This window comes from Neophocaena asiaeorientalis, unplaced genomic scaffold (genome assembly GCF_003031525.2).
Source record: "Neophocaena asiaeorientalis asiaeorientalis breed wild unplaced genomic scaffold, Neophocaena_asiaeorientalis_V1.1 scaffold148, whole genome shotgun sequence".
Taxonomy (NCBI): Eukaryota; Metazoa; Chordata; class Mammalia; order Artiodactyla; family Phocoenidae; genus Neophocaena; species Neophocaena asiaeorientalis.
Window position 1 is genome coordinate 6,265,003 of NW_020174050.1, and position 21,148 is coordinate 6,286,150.

The window sequence follows — 21,148 nt, forward strand, 5'->3', positions numbered from 1 at the left end:
GAAGGAGCCTGTAGCCAGTTTCCTCTCTGGCTTTTTATCCAATTTCTTGTTTCTTTCCTAAGAGTTTTTCTTCGTTCTAATGCAAATGTCCGCTCTTGCCTTCTCCCATGCCCCAGTACAACATGTGCTAAATTTGAAATCCACATGGGAATCTTGGAGGTATATGGCCACACAGACAGATATGGTTTGACCATTAGTTTTGGATTTCCTTAAAACTCGAACAGTCCTGTGCTCCAGACGGAGAGGTCTGCACGCTCTGGTCATTTGAGCACATGGAAAGAGTGTCTTATCCCACCATCTGCCCTCCCACGACCCTCCCAATACCGTATGTCTAACCGTCGCCTTTCTCTGCCTCAGTACCCCCTTCAGCCTCACTTTAATGCCACAAAATCTTCACACCCTGGAATGCCCACCCAAAGCGCACAGGCAGCATTCCTGGGAGCATCCTTGGGTGATACCCTGAGGACCGACCAGGTCAGGAAAGATTGACACTTCAGTGAAGCAGTGCGGGGAGTCAAGGACTAGTTACTAATAACGATAACGGCTGATATCTGTCAATTTATAGTTTGCGTAGTATTTTTCATTATGTAATTTGACCTTTATCCAAGGAACTGGGTGGGGCAGTGTGTTCTCTGCATTTTATAGCAGAGAACGCTGAGGCTCAGAGACGTGGAGTGACTAGTGCCAAGTCACCCAGCTGGTAAGTGCGGCAGTCACGACTGGAAGCCTGGCTCCTTGACTCCCGGTCTGCTGCTTTGCTCAGCACACCAGGTTGTACTGCCTCATCACGAAGAGTGATGGAGGAGCCCCTTGGAAAGCCGTGCACATTCCTGTCGACTTGACTTGTGTCTTCCAGGCTGTGACAGCCACTGTCTCCAGTGCCAAGGCCCCCATGAGTGTACCCGCTGTGAAGGGCCGTTTCTCCTCTTGGAAGCCCAGTGTGTCCAGGAATGTGGGAAGGGGAACTTTGCAGATCATTCAAACCGCAAATGCACAGGTAACTTGGAGACTGTGCTGTGTTCTCTGGAAAGAAGTGAGGGCAGCAAGGAAGTCAGGTGTGCTGATTCTCAGGTAACCAAGGAGAATCTGAATTAGGAGCAGAATGAAAACCCAGGGAGTCTGGCCTAAGTAATTGATGGCTTCTCGTGCACATCTGTCAATGGCTGGCTAAATAGAAGAGTACAGGCCAATAATTCTCTTGCACAAATCAATATTGTCCCTAAAGGTCTGTATGGAAACAAAGCCAATATTTCATGGAACGTAAAACTTATATTGAACTGAGGTGTGGTGTCCATTAAGAGTGGGTCAGCCCTATTGGCATGGGCCCAGGGTTTTCAGCGCATAGACTAAATTACCAGTGACCCTGATATTGTCATAATATCCTTGAGGAGTAGGATTTCTAGGGACAGTTTAGTGAGACACATTGAACTTTTGTTATTAAACTAAAGTTAAACCCAAAGTCTTAATCTCCTTGTCCATTGAGTTATTCACAAGAGCTTCCTCAGTTTGTTCTCATCATTTCCATCAAAACTTGGTAAGGTGTGCCCCACTTTAAAGAATACCTGATACTTAATAATAATGCCATTACCTAGGCATGGCATTTTATATTTCCCCAAATTTCCTTCATCTGCATTATCTCATTTAGCATTCACAATGACTTGGTAAAATATGGCAGACACTATGAATCCTGTTTTACAAATGAAAAAAAAGGAAGAGCCTTAAGAGTATTAACCAGGGTAACATAAAGTCAGATATTAAACTCAAATTTTCTGATTCTAATTCAAGGCCCTTTAAACTATCCTGTTCCACCTCTCTATAACAGCATCTCAACTGAGGAAGCAGAATAATTAGGCAGTAAACACTGGATTTATAGAAACTTATTAACTTGATTCAAAGAAATAATCTGTGGTCTTTTAAATAGCTTGCTCTCCACATGCATTTAAAATAATAATAATTGGGCTTCCCTGGCGGCGCAGTGGTTGGGAGTCCGCCTGCCGATGCAGGGGACGCGGGTTCATGCCCTGGTCCGGGAAGATCCCACGTGCCGCGGAGCGGCTGGGCCCGTGAGCCATGGCCGCTGAGCCTGCGCGTCCGGAGCCTGTGCTCCGCAACGGGAGAGGCCACGACAGTGAGAGGCCCGTGTACCGCAAAATAATAATAATAATAAAAATAAGAATAGCAGTGATGGTAGTACATTTGAGTCCTTTCGTGTGCCCAATACTGTTCTAGTCACTGCGTGTTATATATAGCCCATGTATTCCAACCAACAGTCATTGCATTCGGTGCTATTACTATCCTCATTTTTAAGATGAGAAAATTGCACCACAGACTGTTAAACAACTTGCCCGATTTCAGCAGCCGTCAAGTGGTAGAGGAGGAACAGTACCCGACAGGGTTTATGCTCTTAATCCCTATGAGCTTGTTAACAATACAAGTCAGTATTGTTAACTTTTTAAACAATCCATTTATGTGCAACATGTTCAGGTCATAGTGTGGAAAGCAAGGGTGCTCCTTCCTGTTCACTTTCCTTTGCAGGGTAGGAAATTTCATTTCTGTGAAATTCTGCAGGGAACTGTGGGAATTCTCTTTTGCTGCAGCTGGGGGTCATATGTTGCTGTGCTCCCACTCTTCATTTCTTTATCACTGGTGGCCCCCTCTGGGGGCCTGTGCCTTTGTCCTGCCTCATTCAGTGTGTCCTCTCTTCGATAGCCTGCCCCCAGGGGTGCTTGCAGTGCAGCCACAGAGACCGGTGTCACCTCTGTGACCATGGGTTCCTTCTGAAGAGTGGCCTTTGTGTTTCCAAGTGTGTTCCCGGCTTCCCTGCCCACTCCTCTAATGAAACATGTGCTGGTAAGTGCTTCCCCTCCGATGCTCTGGTGAAGTCACCTGTAATTTCTCCACGCGGAGGCTGAGTTTGCAGATACAGTTGGCTCGTGTGGTACAAAATGCAGGCTTTCCATTCTCGGAAAACCCCTGGTGCTGCTATGGAATAAGGGACTGTTTATAGAACATGGAAAATTGGGAAAATTCAACTTCTAAGATCTTTGGAAGGGAAAAAGAAGCAATCTGTGCTTTAAAAATCACAGCTATCAGATCAGAAATTTGGCATAAAACTTAGCTGTGTTCCTGAACTACAGCCACGTTATAGAAAATTATACTTACAGATAAAATTTATTATATTTGTATACACATGTAGAGCTATCGTGCCAGGGTGCAATGATGCATCCTTTGTGCACACACTGGAGATAAATGACAAGTAATTAATGAATAGTGTGAGGAACTTGCCCCATTAGGTTTACACGTTGGAAGTGGATGGATTTCAAGCCACTCTGTTTGCCACTAAGAATTAGGTAACACGTTAAGGAATGAAGCTAGTCTTGTCCAACACATCCGTGGGCACTTTACCTTAAACAACAAAGAGAAACAAATTTAAATTCAGGCTTAACTTTGAACCCCAAACCTTTTACAGGTGAACGAGGATTGGGAGTTACGTTACAGCTGAGCATCTCTTGGCTTCTGAGTGTCCTTCATCAATAACATGCATCATGTTTTATCACCTGCAGTCAATCATATTTTTCATGTCTATATCTCTGACCCCTAATGATATTAAGACTTCCCATGGAAGAAAATATCTTTGGCTTATTTCATTAGGACCCTTCTGGAAGCCCCAAGTACAATACTTGAGAGTCAGCTTACCCCACTTGGGATGTAATACAAGTCAACTTGTGAAAATGAATTCAACTTTCATTGGAGTAATTTTACGTTAGAAGTAGGCCCCCTGAAGCTTGACATTCCTAAACTGCTCTGTCTGACCTACTTGTAAAAGGAAGAAGTGCTACCCGTTAAAGTGCAGGCAAAACGACTTGCGGGAGACAGGATGAATTCCATATCAAGGTCGGAAATCCTAATTCATCCATCAGATGTTTCCTATGGACAGAGATCGTAAATTTTTAAAACAACGTATATATTTCACATGGATGCTGAGTAAGCCACTGATAATCCTACTTCATGGTAGATTAACTGGTGCTGTTCTTACCAATGGTATCAGACACTTGACCCTTTTCTTGCCCTTGGTGGGTCTGATGGTCGGATATGACAGATGTATTAGGATAGGACTGTGGTTCTCAAATGTGGCAGCGTATTAGGATTACCTGGGGAGCTTGTAAAATCACTAAGGTCCCACCCCAGAACATCTAAGTCAGAATCTCTGGTGGTGGAGCCTAAGTATCAGGATTGTTTTAAAAGATCCCTATGTGGGGGCTTCCCTGGTGGCGCAGTGGTTGAGAGTCCGCCTGCCGATACAGGGGACACGGGTTCGTGCCCCGGTCCGGGAAGATCCCATGTGCCGCGGAGCGGCTGGGCCCATGAGCCATGGCCGCTGAGCCTGCGCGTCCGGAGCCTGTGCTCCGCAACGGGAGAGGCCACAACAGTGAGAGGCCCGTGTACCGCAAAAAAAAAAAAAAAAGATCCCTATGTGATTCTTTATTGTTATTATTACTGAGATATAATTCACATACCATAGAATTCACCCTTGAAAGTATACAATGAGTCTTTAGCATATCCACAGTGTTATGAAACCATCATCACTGTCTAATTCCAGGTCATTTTCATCACCCTAAAAAGAAATCCAATAACCACTAGTAGTCTCTCTCCACTGCCCTGTTGCCTTAGCCCTTGGCAACCACTGATCTACTTTCTGTCTGTATAGATTTGTCTACTCTAGATATTTCACGTAAATGGAATCTTACAATATATGGCCTTTTACATCTGGCTTCTTTCACTTGGCGTGATATTTTCGAGGTTCCTCCATGTTAGAACGTATATCAATATGTCTTTTTATGTTTGAATAATAACTGCATCGTATGCATATACCACATTTTGTTTATTCATTCATCAATTGATGTTTGATTGTTTTGATTATTTCCACTTCGGGCTATTATGAATAACACTGCTGTGAACATTCGTGTACCAGTTTTTGTACCGATATATGCTTTCAATACTCTTTGGTATATGCCTAGGAGCGGAATTGCTGGATCATATGGTAGCTGTATGTTTAATTGCTTGAGGAATGGCCAGACTGTCTTCCCAAGCAGCTGTACCATTTTACATTCCCACCAGCAATATATGAGATTTCTAGTTTCTCCACACCCTCAGGAATACTTTTCATTGTCCTTCCTAGTAGGTATGAAGTGATATCATCTTGTGATTTTGATTCAAATTTCCCTGATGACTGATGATGTTGAACACCTTTTCATGTGCTTATTGGCCTTTTGTGTATCTTCTTTGGAGAAATGCCCATTCAAATTCTTTGCCTATTTTTAAATTAGGTTATTTGTCATTTATTGAGTTGTGAGAATTCTTTATATATTCTGGATATAAAAGGGATATACAAGTCCCTTTTCAGATATGTAATTTGGAAATATTTTCTCCTATTCTGTGGATTGTCTTTTCACTTTCTTGCTGGTGTCCTTTGTTATTAAAAGCACAAAAGCTTTTAATATTAATGATGTCCAATACATCTGATTTTTATTTTTGTCACTTGTGCTCTTTGTGTCATATCTAAGAAAGCATTGCCTAATATAAGATCACCAAGATTTTCTCCTATATTTTCTTCTAGGAGTTTTATTATTTAATATTGAGACCCTATGTTATTCTCATGTGCATCGGGGATGAGAACCACTGTATTAGAAGGAGTCTTATGGAATACGATAGCCTGGAGTTTCATCTCTGTAGCTCTGAATGAACATTACAAGTCTATTTCTTTAAATAATAAGAATAATAAAACCTAATTCGTGACTGTACCAAGCCTGAACTTTGGATTCATATGTTTTCCAGGCAAAATACACACCCCTAGTCTTCATGTGAATGGTTCCCTCACCCTTGCAATTGGTTCAATGAAGCCACTGGATTTTCTCCTCCTGAATGTTCAAGACCAGGATGGCAGGATCGAAGACCTCCTGTTCCATGTGGTGAGCACTCCCACCAATGGCCACCTCGTGCTCTCAAGGAATGGAAAAGAGGTTCAGCTCGACAAGGCTGGCCACTTTAGCTGGAAAGATGTGAAGGAGAAAAGAGTGCGTTTCGTGCACAGCAAAGAAAAGCCCAGGTGACCCAGCATTCTGTTGTTTTCCTCCTGCCACCCTTCCATCAGTGCTCTGCACCCCACACCCCCTTCTCAATAGCTCTCCCTTTTCTTCTGGGGAAGATCGATACTCTACAAAGGCCAATGCTTTCAGCTGCCTGTCATCATATCACTGTAATTGTTCAGAGAGAGTGCTTCTGTTAGAGGCATTTTTATTGTATCGCATAATTATGGGTAATTCTCTGATGTGATGGGGAAGTTCCTAGTACAATTACCCAGTTTTTTGGCCCAGGATAAACAAAGTCGCTTATATACCCAGATGCCGCAGCTGCTTCTTCAGCATTAGGGTACTATACCGGGAGGAGGGAGTGGCTAGAGGATGGAGTGTGTACTTTTCAAGGTATTGTATGGTTCCTAGAATTTCAGAGTTGGAAGGAAACTAAAAGTCACGGTTAACTTGTTATTATCCACTTTATGGGACTGAATGTGGTTCGTTTTTAAGCCTGATCCAGTTTTCTTCTGATGCCTAGCACACTTCTGGCTGTCTTCCCCACCCCAGCTGACATACGCTTCAGGAATGCAGTTGACTGTTAATGCTAACCCAAGCAAATAGAGCCATATATTTCGCAGAGTAAATCTACTAAACAGAAATCAGGGAATGCACCCCAAAGATTAGCCTGCTGGATTATCCTTCACCCTGCACTGCTTCATTAGTGCAGATCATTCAGAGTGGACTACATGTGTAAACAGGGAGTCGAAACCCATGGAACAGTGATAAAGGATGCGGTGAATATCTTCTACTGTCACCACTAAATCTGAGATTTTTTTTAAAATGTTTAAGGTCTGGGCTAGGAGATAAGTGGGGAGAAAAGTAGATCACAAGTTCCCTATTGCAGTTCAGAGCCAGTGATGCCAGTAACCTCAAAAGACCCATCTTACAGGAATAGGAACAACTAATATTTACTGAGTGCTAACTGTGACCCAGCTGTTTTGCACTGTATTTGAATTATGTATATTTATGATCCTAGGCTATAGATAGGGAAACTGAGGCCTGAGCATGTAAGTAATCTTGCTCAAGCCTCACAGCCTATGAGTGCAGAGCTGAGACTCCAACCCAAGGCTCTCTGATTCCACACCCCATGCCTTCATGCCTTCAGCCTATGATTTCTGCCTCCTTAATAGTACTAGGAATAAAGGGCATGCTTCCATCCTCGTGGGGCAAAAGATCATTGCATAGGAAAATATTGCTCCAGAGATGGAGCTTAAAACTCTGGTGTCTGATGCCATAGAATCACTCTTCAAATTTGTGCTCTATCTTCTTCATTCATTTTCTTTCAAGTATAGTTCTTAGGTGTTTGCATCACACACACACAGACACATATATACACAGCTCCATACCTGTAGTCATATGTCTCGGAATCACTTGTGAAAAGTGTGTAAAGTACATAAAAGCTCCAGAGAAAACCAAAGTTAAGCCTCTTGTCTGTTTAACCTCTTTAATCTCTCACCACCAGTTTCTTTCCAGTGAGCTTTGCACCCCTAAACAGGACCAAGCGTGACAACTATTTTGCAGGGATTTCTTTCAGTACTCTTTTTATTTTTTAGTACCCATTTTAACACTGGATCTTCTTTTTTATCTAAAATTTTTTTAAAAAGAAAGAATGAGAGGAATAGTAAAACAAGGTTGGTAGAAACTCATGGAAAAGGGAAATTATATAAGTCTCTAAATGATACAAAAACAAAAGGGGAACCTGCCATGTTGGCTTGTGGTTGTTTATCCCCATGAAAATGCCCACTGTGATTCTTTAGGATTGGCTTTCTTTGGGTTGGAATGCCCCTGTGGAGTGCAAGATGACTCGGAAATACAGTCCTAGTGGCCCTGATAAGCTGGCATGGCTGAGAGGCTGAACACAGTTATTGGAACCTCAGTGCCGCCAAGGTCGTTTTTCCCCAGTAGGTTGGGAGTAGCCATCCTTTCTTTCTGCATTCTGCTTCTTCCATCACCTGCATTCTCTTGAAGTCTGGAGGTGGGAGTGGAGAGGGACAGGATTTAAATGAGACAGAAAATGAAAGGGATGATGGAATGAGAGGGAAGACAAGCATTCTTTCTTTTAAAAAAAGAATCAGATTTATTGAGGTATAATTGGCACCCAATAAAATTCCCCATTTTAAACTGTACTGCTCTATGTGTGTTAACAAATATATATAGTCTTGCAGTCTTGAGACCACAAGCAAGATGTGAAACAGTTTCGTCACTCCCCCCATCTCATTTTTTACAGGTACTCCCTTCCCCCCTCTCCGTCCCTGGCAAATACCGATCTGTTTTTCACTCTTATTGTTTTGCCCTTTCTGAAATGTCATGTGAATGGACGCATACAGTATATAATCTTTTGTTTCTGGCTTTTGCCATAATGCATTTGAGATCCATCCACATTCTTTATGTCTTAGTAGTTAGTTCCATGAATGCCTTTTAAAGAACCTTTCAAACAATGGTCCCTATTGTATAGACCAGAATTCTAAACCTTCCATAATGTATTCATCACACATCTTCTGAGCTTGCTTTGGCTTTGAAGGTGGGCAGCTCCTACCTTCCCACCTAGTAGTCTCTGAAGCTGCTGAAACAGGAAGTAAAAACCACAGCAAAGAGTGAGTCTTATTTTGTTCTATTAATTAGGACTCTTTGGTTGCAAGTAATGGAAGTCAGCTTGAACTAGATTAAGCAAAATTGTAAGGCTGCTGTTATAACACTGCAGGTATGGCTCAGATCTCAAACACATCAAGGACAACTGGGCTTCCAGGGCAAGCCCAGGAGTTAGAACCAGAAATGGGAAGCAGGGCTCAATTCTTCCTCTCATCTCTGTCTCATTGCTCGAAGGCTACGTTCACCTCCCTCCTACAGACGGGCTTGCTCCACATTCTCATCAGCATGATAGACTGTGGTTCCCCCAAAGTCAAATGGCACTGTTCAGGCCAGTTCCAAATTTCCAGGGAATAATCAGTCATCCTTCTGTAGTCCAGTCCACATTGAATGTGTATGTGTATGACTGGAGGGAGGATTGGGCCATAGAGTCATGTAACACAAACATTGCAAACATTGTTAATGGTGTTATTGGCGTCCACTCACATGAACTGGCCAGGGGTTGGGGAGAGGATTCACAGGGAAGAGGAAATCATTGAGAACTAGTCAGAGACAGTGAAAGATTCCTTTCCATTCTCCAACTTAACCATTAGCCTTCAATATATTACTAACCTGTCTTGGCCTGACAGCTGATTTTTCAACATTTTATATATTCTATTTAGAAAAATAGAAAACAAAAAAAATGGAAACATTGTTATAATGAGATCGAAGAATATACAGTAGTTTTACCTGCATCTTGCTATGTTAATCTTTATGTGGTCATTTCTATTTACTGTATGAATAGTATATTACTGTAGTGGTTTGATCCAAATTCTTATATGCATATAATCTGAAAATATTTTTAATCCTTGTCTTTTTAAAGACCAATTTAATGATTGTACTTTCTCATTCCTTTCTTGGGGACTTCTTTCAGGAAAGGTTACTTTTACCTGAAAATTAGTGACCAGCAGTTCTTCTCTGAGCCACAGCTGATCAACATACAAGCATTTTCAACACAGGTAAGAAAATGCCACACAATTAATAATTTCACATGCCTACTGATTCTGAAGCACAAATAAAGATTTTCTGTAGTTTTAGCAAAAATGATTGAGCTGAATCAATCGTGTCTCAGTTTCCTCATGAGATGTCACTGGAGTAGTTTTTAGTACTGTGGGTCATAACAGCAACAAACAATTACTGATACAGCCATAGTACTCTTATGTTTCTCATGTAATCCTTTTGCCAGCCCTGTGAGGTATTATTATCTCCAATTCACAGATGAGGAAACTAAGTCTCAGGGAGGTTCAGTAACTTGTCTATGGTGATATAGCTGACAGAGAGCTGAGATTTGTGCCCAGTGAATCTGGTTACACAGTCTGTGTTCTTGACTATTACATTGTACCTTACTTTACTATACTGAATCTCATACTAGCCCTTCAGAATAATTTGAAGCTGTACTAGTTGTTAAGACTTCCGTATTCATAGGTGAATAGGTTTGTTTTGTCTAAATATTTCTCTTTCAGGGATATGGAATTTTGTTTACCTATTTTGCCTATCTATCATGTAGCTGAACTGCATTTAACTCCGTTTGCAGTAGTTAGAGGATCTTATCAAGGATCTATTTAAATGAAGTGCCAGTGTGGTCATCAGCCAAACATAAGTCTGAGGAAATCATGGTAGTTGCTATAAAATTCAGTGTGATGGCTCTTCTGCTCTCATCACTCATCTCCATCAAGCTGTACTTATGTGTCCTGAATACAAATCATGGTAGATGCTCTGAGTACCTGGGCTTGAAGGATTGAACAGCTGAAATGTGCAAAGGGAAGAGGAAGATCAATGTATTCTTAAGTGGTGAACAGTAGGAGACTGGGATATCAGCATGGGGGAACCCAGATTACCTAAACATTAGATCTTGGTAGTGTGTCAGTCTTGGTTCAAGGAAGGATATGAGATCATTGTTTTTTTTTCTTTTTTTTTTTTTAACATCTTTATTGGGGTATAATTGCTTTACAATGGTGCGTTAGTTTCTGCCCCATAACAAAGTGAATCAGTTATACATATACATATGTTCCCATATGTCTTCCCTCTTGCGTCTCCCTCCCTCCCATCCTCCCTATCCCACCCCTCCAGGCTGCCACAAAGCACCGAGCCAATATCCCTGTGCCATGCGTCTGCTGCTCACTAGCTATCTACTTTACTACGTTTGTTAGTGTGTATATGTCCATGACTCTCTCTCGCCCTGTCACAGCTCACCCTTCCCCTCCCCATATCCTGAAGTCCGTTCTCCAGTAGGTCTGCGTCTTTATTCCTGTCTTACCCCTAGGTTCTTCATGACATTTTTTTTTTTCTTAAATTCCATATATATGTGTTAGCATACGGTATTTGTCTTTTGCTTTCTGACTTACTTCACTCTATATGACAGACTCTAGGTCTATCCATCTCATTACAAATAGCTCAATTTCGTTTCTTTTTAAGGCTGAGTAATATTCCATTGTATATATGTGCCACATCTTCTTTATCCATTCATCCGATGATGGGCGCTTAGGTTGTTTCCATCTCCGGGCTATTGTAAACAGAGCTGCAATGAACATTTTGGTACGTGACTCTTCTTGAATTATGGTTTTCTCAGGGAAGGAAGGTGATCTCCGCGTCATACTCTTCCGCCATCTTCAAGGTCCCCCCCGAGATCATTGTTTTTAAAACTGTGGTTTTTGGGGGGATTTCCCTGGTGGTCCGGCAGTTAAGACTCTGTGCTTCCAATGCTGGGGACGTGGGTTTGATCCCTGGTTGGGGAACTGAGATCCCATACGCCACACAGTGCAGCCAAAAACAAACAAACAAAAACTGTTATATATTTTTGGTCCAAAAGCGAAAAGACCATGGACTATGGGATAACTGAGATTTGAACCAGAAGTGGCTGCCAAATGGTATTCACAGCCCAGATCAGCGATTCTTGATGGCATTCTCACTTCAGTGATGACTGAAGTTGAGGAATGATTAGAAATTGATCCTAAATTAATTTGACCTCAGGGTTGGGCTAAGAGTATGAATTTTGTTTAAATCAAAGCAAAACATATGATCTCTGTAAATATGGGTCAGAGGGCTACCAAGTCTCAGGACTTACTGGCTTGGATGTTTCTCGGTATTTAAGCTCAGATGTTTTGTTTTGATCTTTTCGTTTGTGCTAATATAGTTACTCTAGTTAGGTGAATAAAAGACTTGGGTGGCTTTTGGCAAGTGACTTCCTAATCTGAGATGATGAGCTGCCATGGTTCCCTGATTCTTTCCCCAAATCAGTTGAGTAGATGGTGAAGGCCCGTTTTTATTTTATTTATTTTGTCATTTTAACTTTTTAAAAATGGATTTTTAGAAATGAATTTTAACTTATTTTTGTTTCTTTACATTTCTGTGATATTTCAATATGGTTTTGAGTGTCTGTGAGATTTTCTCATGTAAGTTAATTTGATCTTTTTCCATTTATGGATTTTGACCTCTCCTCTTTCAGAATCCGAGGGGCCATTCATTCCCATGTATAGAATCACAGCTTTTGAATTCTCACTCAGGAATCCTGAGGAGTAGCTATCTTCTATAGCTATTATGTGATTATTATAGAGATGCACTAGCTAGACATTACTTTAATAGATATTGAAATTTCCAGGAGGCCAAGAGGGGTATTGTTAAAGGAAAGCCATTTGGAGTAAAGAAAGGCAGTGTACTGAAAAACCCCTAGGTGGTTCAACTTCAAGTGATATTAACAACTAAGATAATGTTTTCTTTGGCTTCTTGCCTTGATTTTTTTGTTTTTTGTTTATTTGTTGGTGGTTTTTTTTTTTTTTTTTTTTTTTTTTTTTTTTTTAACTGCGCCACCAGGGAAGCCCTGTTGGTGTTTTTTTATGTGTGGTTCATTACCTTTTATCTCAATGAAAGAACATTTTATTTGCTTACTGAAGTTGGTGGGAGAGACCTGATAATCCTAAGGAAAACATATTAAAATTTGCCACATGAATTAACAGGTGGTTGCCTTACGCAGACCGTGATCTTATCAGGCTTTATAACCTGAGTTGGGGTGGGCCCGTTGAAGATATGGATGAGACAGCTTGAAAAACTTACTGGGAGGGACCAGAAATAGCAGGAATTCAGAATGCCAAAGTGTCTTACTCCAAGTATGTTACTTACTGCAGCTTGCTGTAGCGTAGCCTGGAGTGAAGTGCTCAACTCCCAACACAAATGCCAAATCAAAATTCCGTATCTCTTGTTAGTCCCTCTTGAATGCAGACAACTAATTGAGTTCCCTGACTCACCTCTCAGTTGCAATTCAGGGGATGTAGTGTGAATCATGACAGCAGAGACTTCAGAGATTTGGAAGCAAGCAGCTCACTTTGGTTGCCCCTGATGAATATTATGGTCTGGAAGTGTCTTGAGAAATCTCCAGAACCACAGGTGTGAAGTAACCTCCTTTGCAGTGATTACTATGTTTGACTACACCTCTGACAAATGCTGTGATTATGCAAGAGTTTGGCACTTGGCCGGAGCATCTAGAGTTCCTTAAAAAGCATAGAAATGGCAATCAGGTTGCACACAGCTGGTATCTGGTCCACTCGATTGCCCTCTCTTTTCCTGCGAATGGCTTCTCTTCTCCTCCTTCCCTTCAACTCCACAGGCCCCCTATGTGCTGAGGAATGAGGCTCTCCATATTAGCAGAGGAGAGAGGGGAACCATCACCACTCAGCTGCTTGACATCCGAGATGACGACAACCCACAGGATGTGGTGGTCCAAGTGCTCGATCCTCCACTTCATGGCCAGTTGCTCCAAACGCTTCAGTCGCCTGCAGCCCCTAGCTATCAATTCCGGTTGGATGAGCTCTCCAGGGGCCTTCTCCAGTATGCTCACGATGGCTCGGATAGCACTTCTGATGTCACAGTCTTGCAGGCCAATGATGGACACTCCTTCCAAAATATACTGTTCCGTGTGAGGACTGTGCCCGAGGTAAGTGTCATTCCTAGAGCTACATTTTCCTCGCACCTAGATGTGAAGTTTTGTTGATGATGTTGTATTGCAATGTTCATAAATTTAAGATACCGGTAGTTATTTATTTATTCAAACATTTATTAAGCATCTATTATGGAGCTATTTAGGACATTCAAAGATTAATAGAACACATCACCCAATCTCAGAGGGCAGTGTGTATTTTGTTAGGAGCACCCTTGAGCCGAAAGACCTGTCCCCATGTTCTCTGCCAAAGGAACACTTTTGAAATTTTGTGTTGACTTGCTGCCATAAAAATGCCTCGTTGTTCTCTGACTTTCTGGTCTGCTGCCTGAGCATGGTTGTAAGAATCAAGTGCACCCCTGTTCTTGTCTGCTCTTCTAGAGTAGCTCATGTGATGTGAAGCTCACAGTCAGCTTACTGTAATGAATCAAAAAGGATGAGTTCGACCATTCTCCACTGAAGTTGGATGAGAAAACTCTTTTAGTAATCACAGGAGTCCTTGGCCTAGGGGGTAGGAGCCCGGTGAAGAGCAGTGCTTCTCAGCCTGAGTCATCCCCATGCCACCTCCCTGTGTTTTTGCCGTATCCACGAGTGCCTGTCCTACTATTCACTTAATACTCTTCTTTGAATCAACTTACTTTTTTATCATGGCTTCTTCCTAATAAATACTTGTGAAATCCTGGGCTAATTTTATAAAATTCCATCCATGCACAACATAAAATGTCTTTGGATACTCCTAATAGGATGGCTGTCACATTTGGGGAAATACTGGGCTAGCACATGCTAGTTCTAAGAGACATGTTGAAAAGTATTTTCAAAGCCATCTATTACTTGACGATATTTCACTCCAAGCTCTTTTCTCTGTAGTGGCAAGAACGACTCTCTCTCATGATGGCAGATTGGGAGACATAATTTTTTTTGAACTTTTCATTCCAAATACCAGCACCTACTGAAGTGTCATTGATGATGACCTAGAGAGATTGATTTGCTGAGGACAGTTTAGAAACCACTTGTCACTTTCTCACCAATGATCACTTACAACTTGCAGTTGATCCTCATGAAGGTGAAGAGCTGAATCTAATATGGTCTGCTGGCTGGTTTCTCAGGCTCTGGTCTCATTATGTTCAGCTGCTGGAAACAGTAATGGTGGCATGAGATAGGTGGGAGGAAGCGAAGGCTGATGATGAGATGCAGCTGGCAGATAGCCACCTTGAAGCCTATCTGAATGATCACCCTCTTGCTGTCGCCCTGGAAGATGAGGTTTACTTCTGAAGAGATGAAGTCTAGACAGACACAGAAAGCTTTCTTTTCTTCCTTCTTGGTTTCTCTCCAAAGATTGTTATGGGATTTCAGTGCAACCCTAGCAGCCGCCTTTCCTATCGAGGTTTCCATCTCCATGTTTGGAGCTCAGCGCATCGTATTGTACAACCGGTTTGCGTGCTGTGGCTCAAGATTGAAGGGGTTTTCTAGGATTTTAGCCACTTCGACTACCAAAACACAACAAAGAAAAATAGAATTTTAATTTGTAAACGAGGCATAAGCACAGAACTTGAGAATTCTTAGAGTGCTTACAACTTGGGAGGCGTGTGAGTGTTCTTCCTCCTTCCCCCTTCCTTCCCTCCATCTCCTGTAGTGCTGTGCTTACCTGTCCATCAGGTGAACTAATGGCTTCTAAACAGTGAATTAGGGTAATTAAACTGGTTACCAGAGCCCCAGCAGCCATTAGAATATACTAATAATAAACCTGACGCTCTCATCCTGATAATATTTTACAAATATAGACTACATCTTCTTTTAGGAATTCAGAGTACTTTTTCTCATATCTATTCTACTCGTCTTTACAATGTCTTAGTGAAGAAGGTTAGAATAGAGGCTGTAGAACCTTATTACTTCTAGAGGATATTCTACTATTGGTGAAAGTAATTTTTGTTTGCTTTGTTTTTAACCTTTATTGGGCACTAATGCTTGATGTGAATTATTCCTTTTGATCTTCATGATCATTCCAGGATATTTGTACAATTATTATCTTTAATTTTCCAAAAGAGGAAACTGAAATAAAGGAGGTTTAAAAACATTTACAGAGGTTTAAAAATGTTTATTTCTCATCAAGGTATGTAGTGACGGATCTGTGATTTCAAATCAAGTGTGTTCTGGCTCCACACACTTAACCAGATGGCTTTTGTTCATTCTAGCTCATTTTTTTTTTCAGCGGTTTGGTCATATATATTCTTGTCCCCTTAATGGACAGAATGGAGACAGTAATTTAGTCATTTTCTCAATGTCTTATCCAAGCAGTCTGGACCCCAAGCCTCTCCGAATCTTCCCTGTGGGCTCACCACATCTTGTTACAAACAAAGCTGTTTATAATCATAAGTCTACTGGAGCCCAAGAAGAAAAAAAATTGCCTTAACTGTTAATGACTCCCAGTCGTTGTATAGTCAGCCACGATTGATTTTGTTCTGTTAGCCATTTCTGAAGATGGCATGTAAGCCCTTACCCTGAAGCTACCTGTGTGTTAAATTTGGAGTAACGACAGTTACTGGCTTATGTCTAGCTGGTGATTTAAATGGAATGACAAAGGGTTTTAGGTCTAATTCCTAGTGAATGGATGTAAAAATGAATCCTAGTGTTGTTCAACATAAAACTTAACCTGGTGAGATAGATGGAAAGGGACTGAGGGATAGAAAAAGGAAGCTTTGTGAGAGCAGGAACTATTTCAGTATTGCTGCCTTGAGCCAGGCACATTGCAGAAGTTTAGTACGTTTTTGTTGGATGGATAGATAGATGCGTGGATGCAACAGCTTGAGTTGGGCTGGTGCCTATGTTCCTGCCTTTGAGTTGATCCCTTGCATCAGATTCATCAGCCTACTGGGCACTTCAGCTGATGCTGGGGTGGCCCATCTGAGACTGAGGGTAGGAGCTGGTGGTTCCACTTTTAGTTATCAAGTTCCACATCACTTCCCCCAAATTTATGTTTTTATCCTTGGCCTGGCAGTGAGTAAAATTGACTGCCACCCTCCAGGCTTATACTGAGTTGCTGAGGAGAAGATAGACCCAAGACAGATGTTGAAACATGTTCTGTTGGGGAAGGAGGCAAAAGAATTCAAAAAGATTAAAAGGTAATAAAGAATGCTCTGCTGAACAGGCTTTCATTAACTGGGTGGATTACCAAACCCAAGCCTGCTAGAGATATGATTCTAAAGAAATTCAGAGTCTAATACGGGCTAAAATGTGGGCAGGGAGAAGCCTTGCATGTTGGTGGGTTTCTCTCCGCTGCCGGGCTTTCAAGGAATTTCCTTCTTTTTCATTAATTAAAGCATCTCTGAAAATCATGCCCCTTTTTCTACTTTGGCAATAAATCTGATGATCTTTCTGACCTCACTAGTTGTTGTTTGAGCAGTTATTTTCTGCAACTGGATAATGCTTTGATGTTAAAAGCCCCCAAGTGTCATGCTGTGAACTGGATGGAAAATTCTATTGCTGAGAGCCTTCTCTGGCTGTTTGACCTTGGTAAGGCCTGAGTGCAGCTAAACGCCCTGTTGGGCTTTCCCGCAATTTTCTTAAAACCTGTCCTCCCATGCGTTGTCTTATAGGGACACAGTTTGATTAAAAGGATGTTTGTGAGAGTTATAAATATCAGTGGCATCAACATGTTTATTTCTCTGAATAAGACTCTGCCTGTCTCATAAATAAATAAATCCTCACCACATATCAAGGTTTCACTTTATTGGACCTGCTGAATTGGTTCAATTTAGCATCTTGTAAGGTACACTGTCCGGAGTATACACTCAAAAAGCGTTTGTTGATTACGAAATATGTGTTTGTTTCTTTGTTTATAAAGCAGTTGAGACCTCCATGGAGAGAAGGTTCTGTATCCTTGACCTGAAGCTGCAGTTTCTGAGGCACATATACACACTGGCACACACAAAAACAGTGCAATTATCTCTCCATTGTTCTTCATTCTGGTAAATAGCATCTATCTTTCACCTTATATGTGCCACCCCCCATAATCCTTCCCTAAAATCCACAGTGCCCTCCAAGATTAAATTTTAAAAGCTATGGTATAAATGAGCTGTAACAAGTTAAAGTATTTTTACAGAATAAATAAAATGTGAGGGTTGCTGTTATATCTAATTACAGTCATATTCTATTTAATAAAGTTAAAAGATTTTTGTCTTGAGTATTTTGGCTTGGGGTTGGGGTACACCATCGTATTTGAGCTCATCATTTATGTTCCAATCTTTAATTGGGGAGGGGGGGAGTTTTCATTTTGTTTGTGGGATTTTTCCTCCAAATGATAAGGTCACGCATGGGCCTTTACTTCTGGTTTACAACATTAATATCTTTATTTGTAATCAGTATATGATGACTAAACTTTATAACCAGCATTTCTTTATGCCTATTGTTCTATGAAATTAATTAGTAGAACCATTTAATTTAAAGCACTGTTTTAATTATGCCCTCATAATCCCTTGTTGAGATTTCATTTTCTTCTAATGTGGTACCCTGAAGGATATATAAAACATCCCTTAGGCAGAAGATTCTTCAACTGAAATTATGGCTGATTTCTTGAATTTACAGGGATATATGCAGGAATATATTGTGCAGAAAAAGAACTACGGGCATACTTCGTTTTATTACACTTTGTGGACACTGTGTTTTTTAGAAATTGAAGGTCTGTGGCAACCCTGCATTGAGCAAGTCTATCAGGGCCATTTTTTTTCCAACAGCATTTGCTCCCTTCATGTCTCTGTGTCACATTTTGGTAATTTTTGCAATATTGCAGACTTTTTAATTATTATATTATGGTGATCAGTGATCTTTGGTGTTACTATTGAAGAAAGATTATGACTTGCTGAAGGCTCAGATGATGGTTAGCATTTTTTGCAATGAATTTTAACTAAGGTATGTACATTGGTGTTTTTAGACATAACGCTATTACACACTTAGTAGACTACAGTAGAATGTAAACATAATTTTTATATGCACTGGGAAACCAAAAAATTTGTGTGACTTATTTCATTGCGATGTTTGCTTTATTACAGTGGTCTGGAACCAAACCCACAATATCTCCAAGGTGTGCCTGTATAAGGAGATAAAAAAATTGCAAAATGTCAGAACCACAGGGGAAATTAGGTTAAAATTTATTTTGGACATGTTAGCTGTAGAAATGGTGGTGTATAGACTTCTATTCATCTTTTCTTGAATCTTCCCTGACACTCTCCCAAAACAAAGCAACTGATAAAACCGTCTTCTTCCTAAGAAGTGGGAAGAATTATACTTCTTTTCCTTAGATAGTTGTCTGTTTTCTTTTTATGTACTGTAAACAAACAATTCAGAAACAGAGGCATATGTATTATTCTGTTATAGGTGTAAATGTTCTTAAAGGCTTGCCTGTGGAGTTTGGGAGAACCATTCTAGGCCCATCGTGATCTCTGTTCTGGGCCACGCTTCTCACACTTCAGCATGACTCCACATCTCCCGGGATCTTATTAAAACATAAGTGGAAAGGCATCAAACTAAAATGCTGTGCCCGAAGGAAGCCGTCAACAAAATGAAAAGGCAACCTACAGAATGGGAGAAAATATTTGAAACCATCTATCTGAAAAGGGGTTAATATCCAAAATATATAAGGAACTCAATAGCCCGCCCGCTCCCCCCAAAAAAAAAGATTACAAAAGGAGCTAAGGACCTGCATAGACATTTTTCAAAAGAAGACAGATGGCCAACAGGTACATGAAAACGTGCTCAACATCACTAATCATCAGGAAAAAGGCAAATCAAAACCACAATGAGATACCGCCTCACATCTGTTAGAATGGGTGCTCTCAAAAAGACAAAAGATAACAAGTGCTGATGAGGGTGTGGAGAAAAGGGAACCTTTATACACTGTTGGCGGGAATGTACATTGGTACGGCCACTATGGAAAACAAGTATGGAGGCTCCTCAAAAAATTAAAAATAGAATTACTGTTTGATCCAGCAATCCCATTTCGGGGTATATGTCCAGAGGAAATGAAGTCAGTGTCTTGAAGAGACATCTGCACTCCCATGTTTATTGCAGGACTATTTACAATAGCCAAGCTATAAAAACAACCTAAGTGACCTAATGAAACTTAAAAGCTTTTTCACAGCAAAGGAAACCGTAAAAAAGATGAAAAGACAACCCTCAGAACGGGAGAAAATATTTGCAAACGAAGCAACAGACAAAGGATTAATCTCCAAAATATACAAGCAGCTCAATATCAAAAAAACAAACCCCCCAAGCCAAAAATGGGCAGAAGACCTAAATAGACATTTCTCCAAAGAAGATATACAGATTGCCAACAAACGCATGAAAGAATTCTGAACATCATTAATCATTAGAGAAATGTAAATCAAAACTACAATGAGGTATCACCTCACACCAGTCAGAATGGCCATCATCAAAAAACCTACAGGGTTTCCCTGGTGGCGCAGCATTTGAGAATCTGCCTGCTAATGCAGGGGACACGGGTTCGAGCCCTGGTCTGGGAGGATCCCACATGCCATGGAGCAACTAGGCCCGTGAGCCACAACTACTGAGCCTGCGCGTCTGGAGCCCCCGCTCCGCAATAAGAGAGGCCACGATAGTGAGAGGCCCGTGCACCGCAATGAAGAGTGGCCCCCACTTGCCACAACTAGAGAAAACCCTTGCACAGAAATGAAGATGCAGCACAGCAAAAATAAATGAATAAATTAGTAAACTCCTATCCCCAACATCATCTTAAAAAAAAAATCTACAAACAATAAATGCTGGAGAGGGTGTGGAGAAAAGGGAACCCTCTTGCACTGGTGGTGGGAATGTAAATTGATACAGCCACTATGGAGAACAGAATGGAGGTTCCTTAAAACACTAAAAATAGAACCACCATATGACCCAGGAATCCCACCACTGAGCATATACCCCGAGAAAACCATAATTCAAAAATAGTCATATACCACAATGTTCATTGCACCTCTATTTACAATAGCCAGGACATGGAAGCAACCTAAGTGTCCATCAACAGATGAATGGATAAAGAAGATGTGGCACATATATACAATGGAATATTACTCAGCCATAAAAAGAAACGAAACTGAGTTATTTGTAGTGAGGTGGATGGACCCCGAGTCTGTCATACAGAGTAAAGTAAGTCAGAAAGAGAAAAACAAATACCGTATGCTAACACGTTTATATATGGAATCTAAAAAAAAAAAATGGTTCTGATGAACCTAGGGGCAGGACAGGAATAAAGACACAGACATAGAGAATGGACTTGAGGACATGGGGAGGGGGAAGGGTAAGCTGGGACGAAGTGAGAGAGTGGCATGGACATATATACACTACCAAACGTAAAATAGATAGCTAGTGGGAAGCAGCCGCATAGCACAGGGAGGTCAGCTCAGTGCTTTGCCACCACCTAGAGGGGTGGGATAGGGAGGGTGGGAAGGAGATGCAA

General features: G+C 41.2%; 1 protein-coding gene across 1 annotated transcript in view; it reads left to right on the top strand.

Moving 5' to 3' along the window:
• Positions 1-21,148, top strand: part of FRAS1 (Fraser extracellular matrix complex subunit 1) — a 441,423-nt gene that overhangs the window by 277,927 nt on the left and 142,348 nt on the right. Inside the window, exons 25-29 of the mRNA XM_024754112.1 lie at positions 857-997; positions 2,710-2,850; positions 5,836-6,106; positions 9,634-9,718; positions 13,360-13,686. Coding sequence (XP_024609880.1) covers positions 857-997; positions 2,710-2,850; positions 5,836-6,106; positions 9,634-9,718; positions 13,360-13,686 — 965 coding nt within the window. The remainder of the gene's footprint in view (positions 1-856; positions 998-2,709; positions 2,851-5,835; positions 6,107-9,633; positions 9,719-13,359; positions 13,687-21,148) is intronic.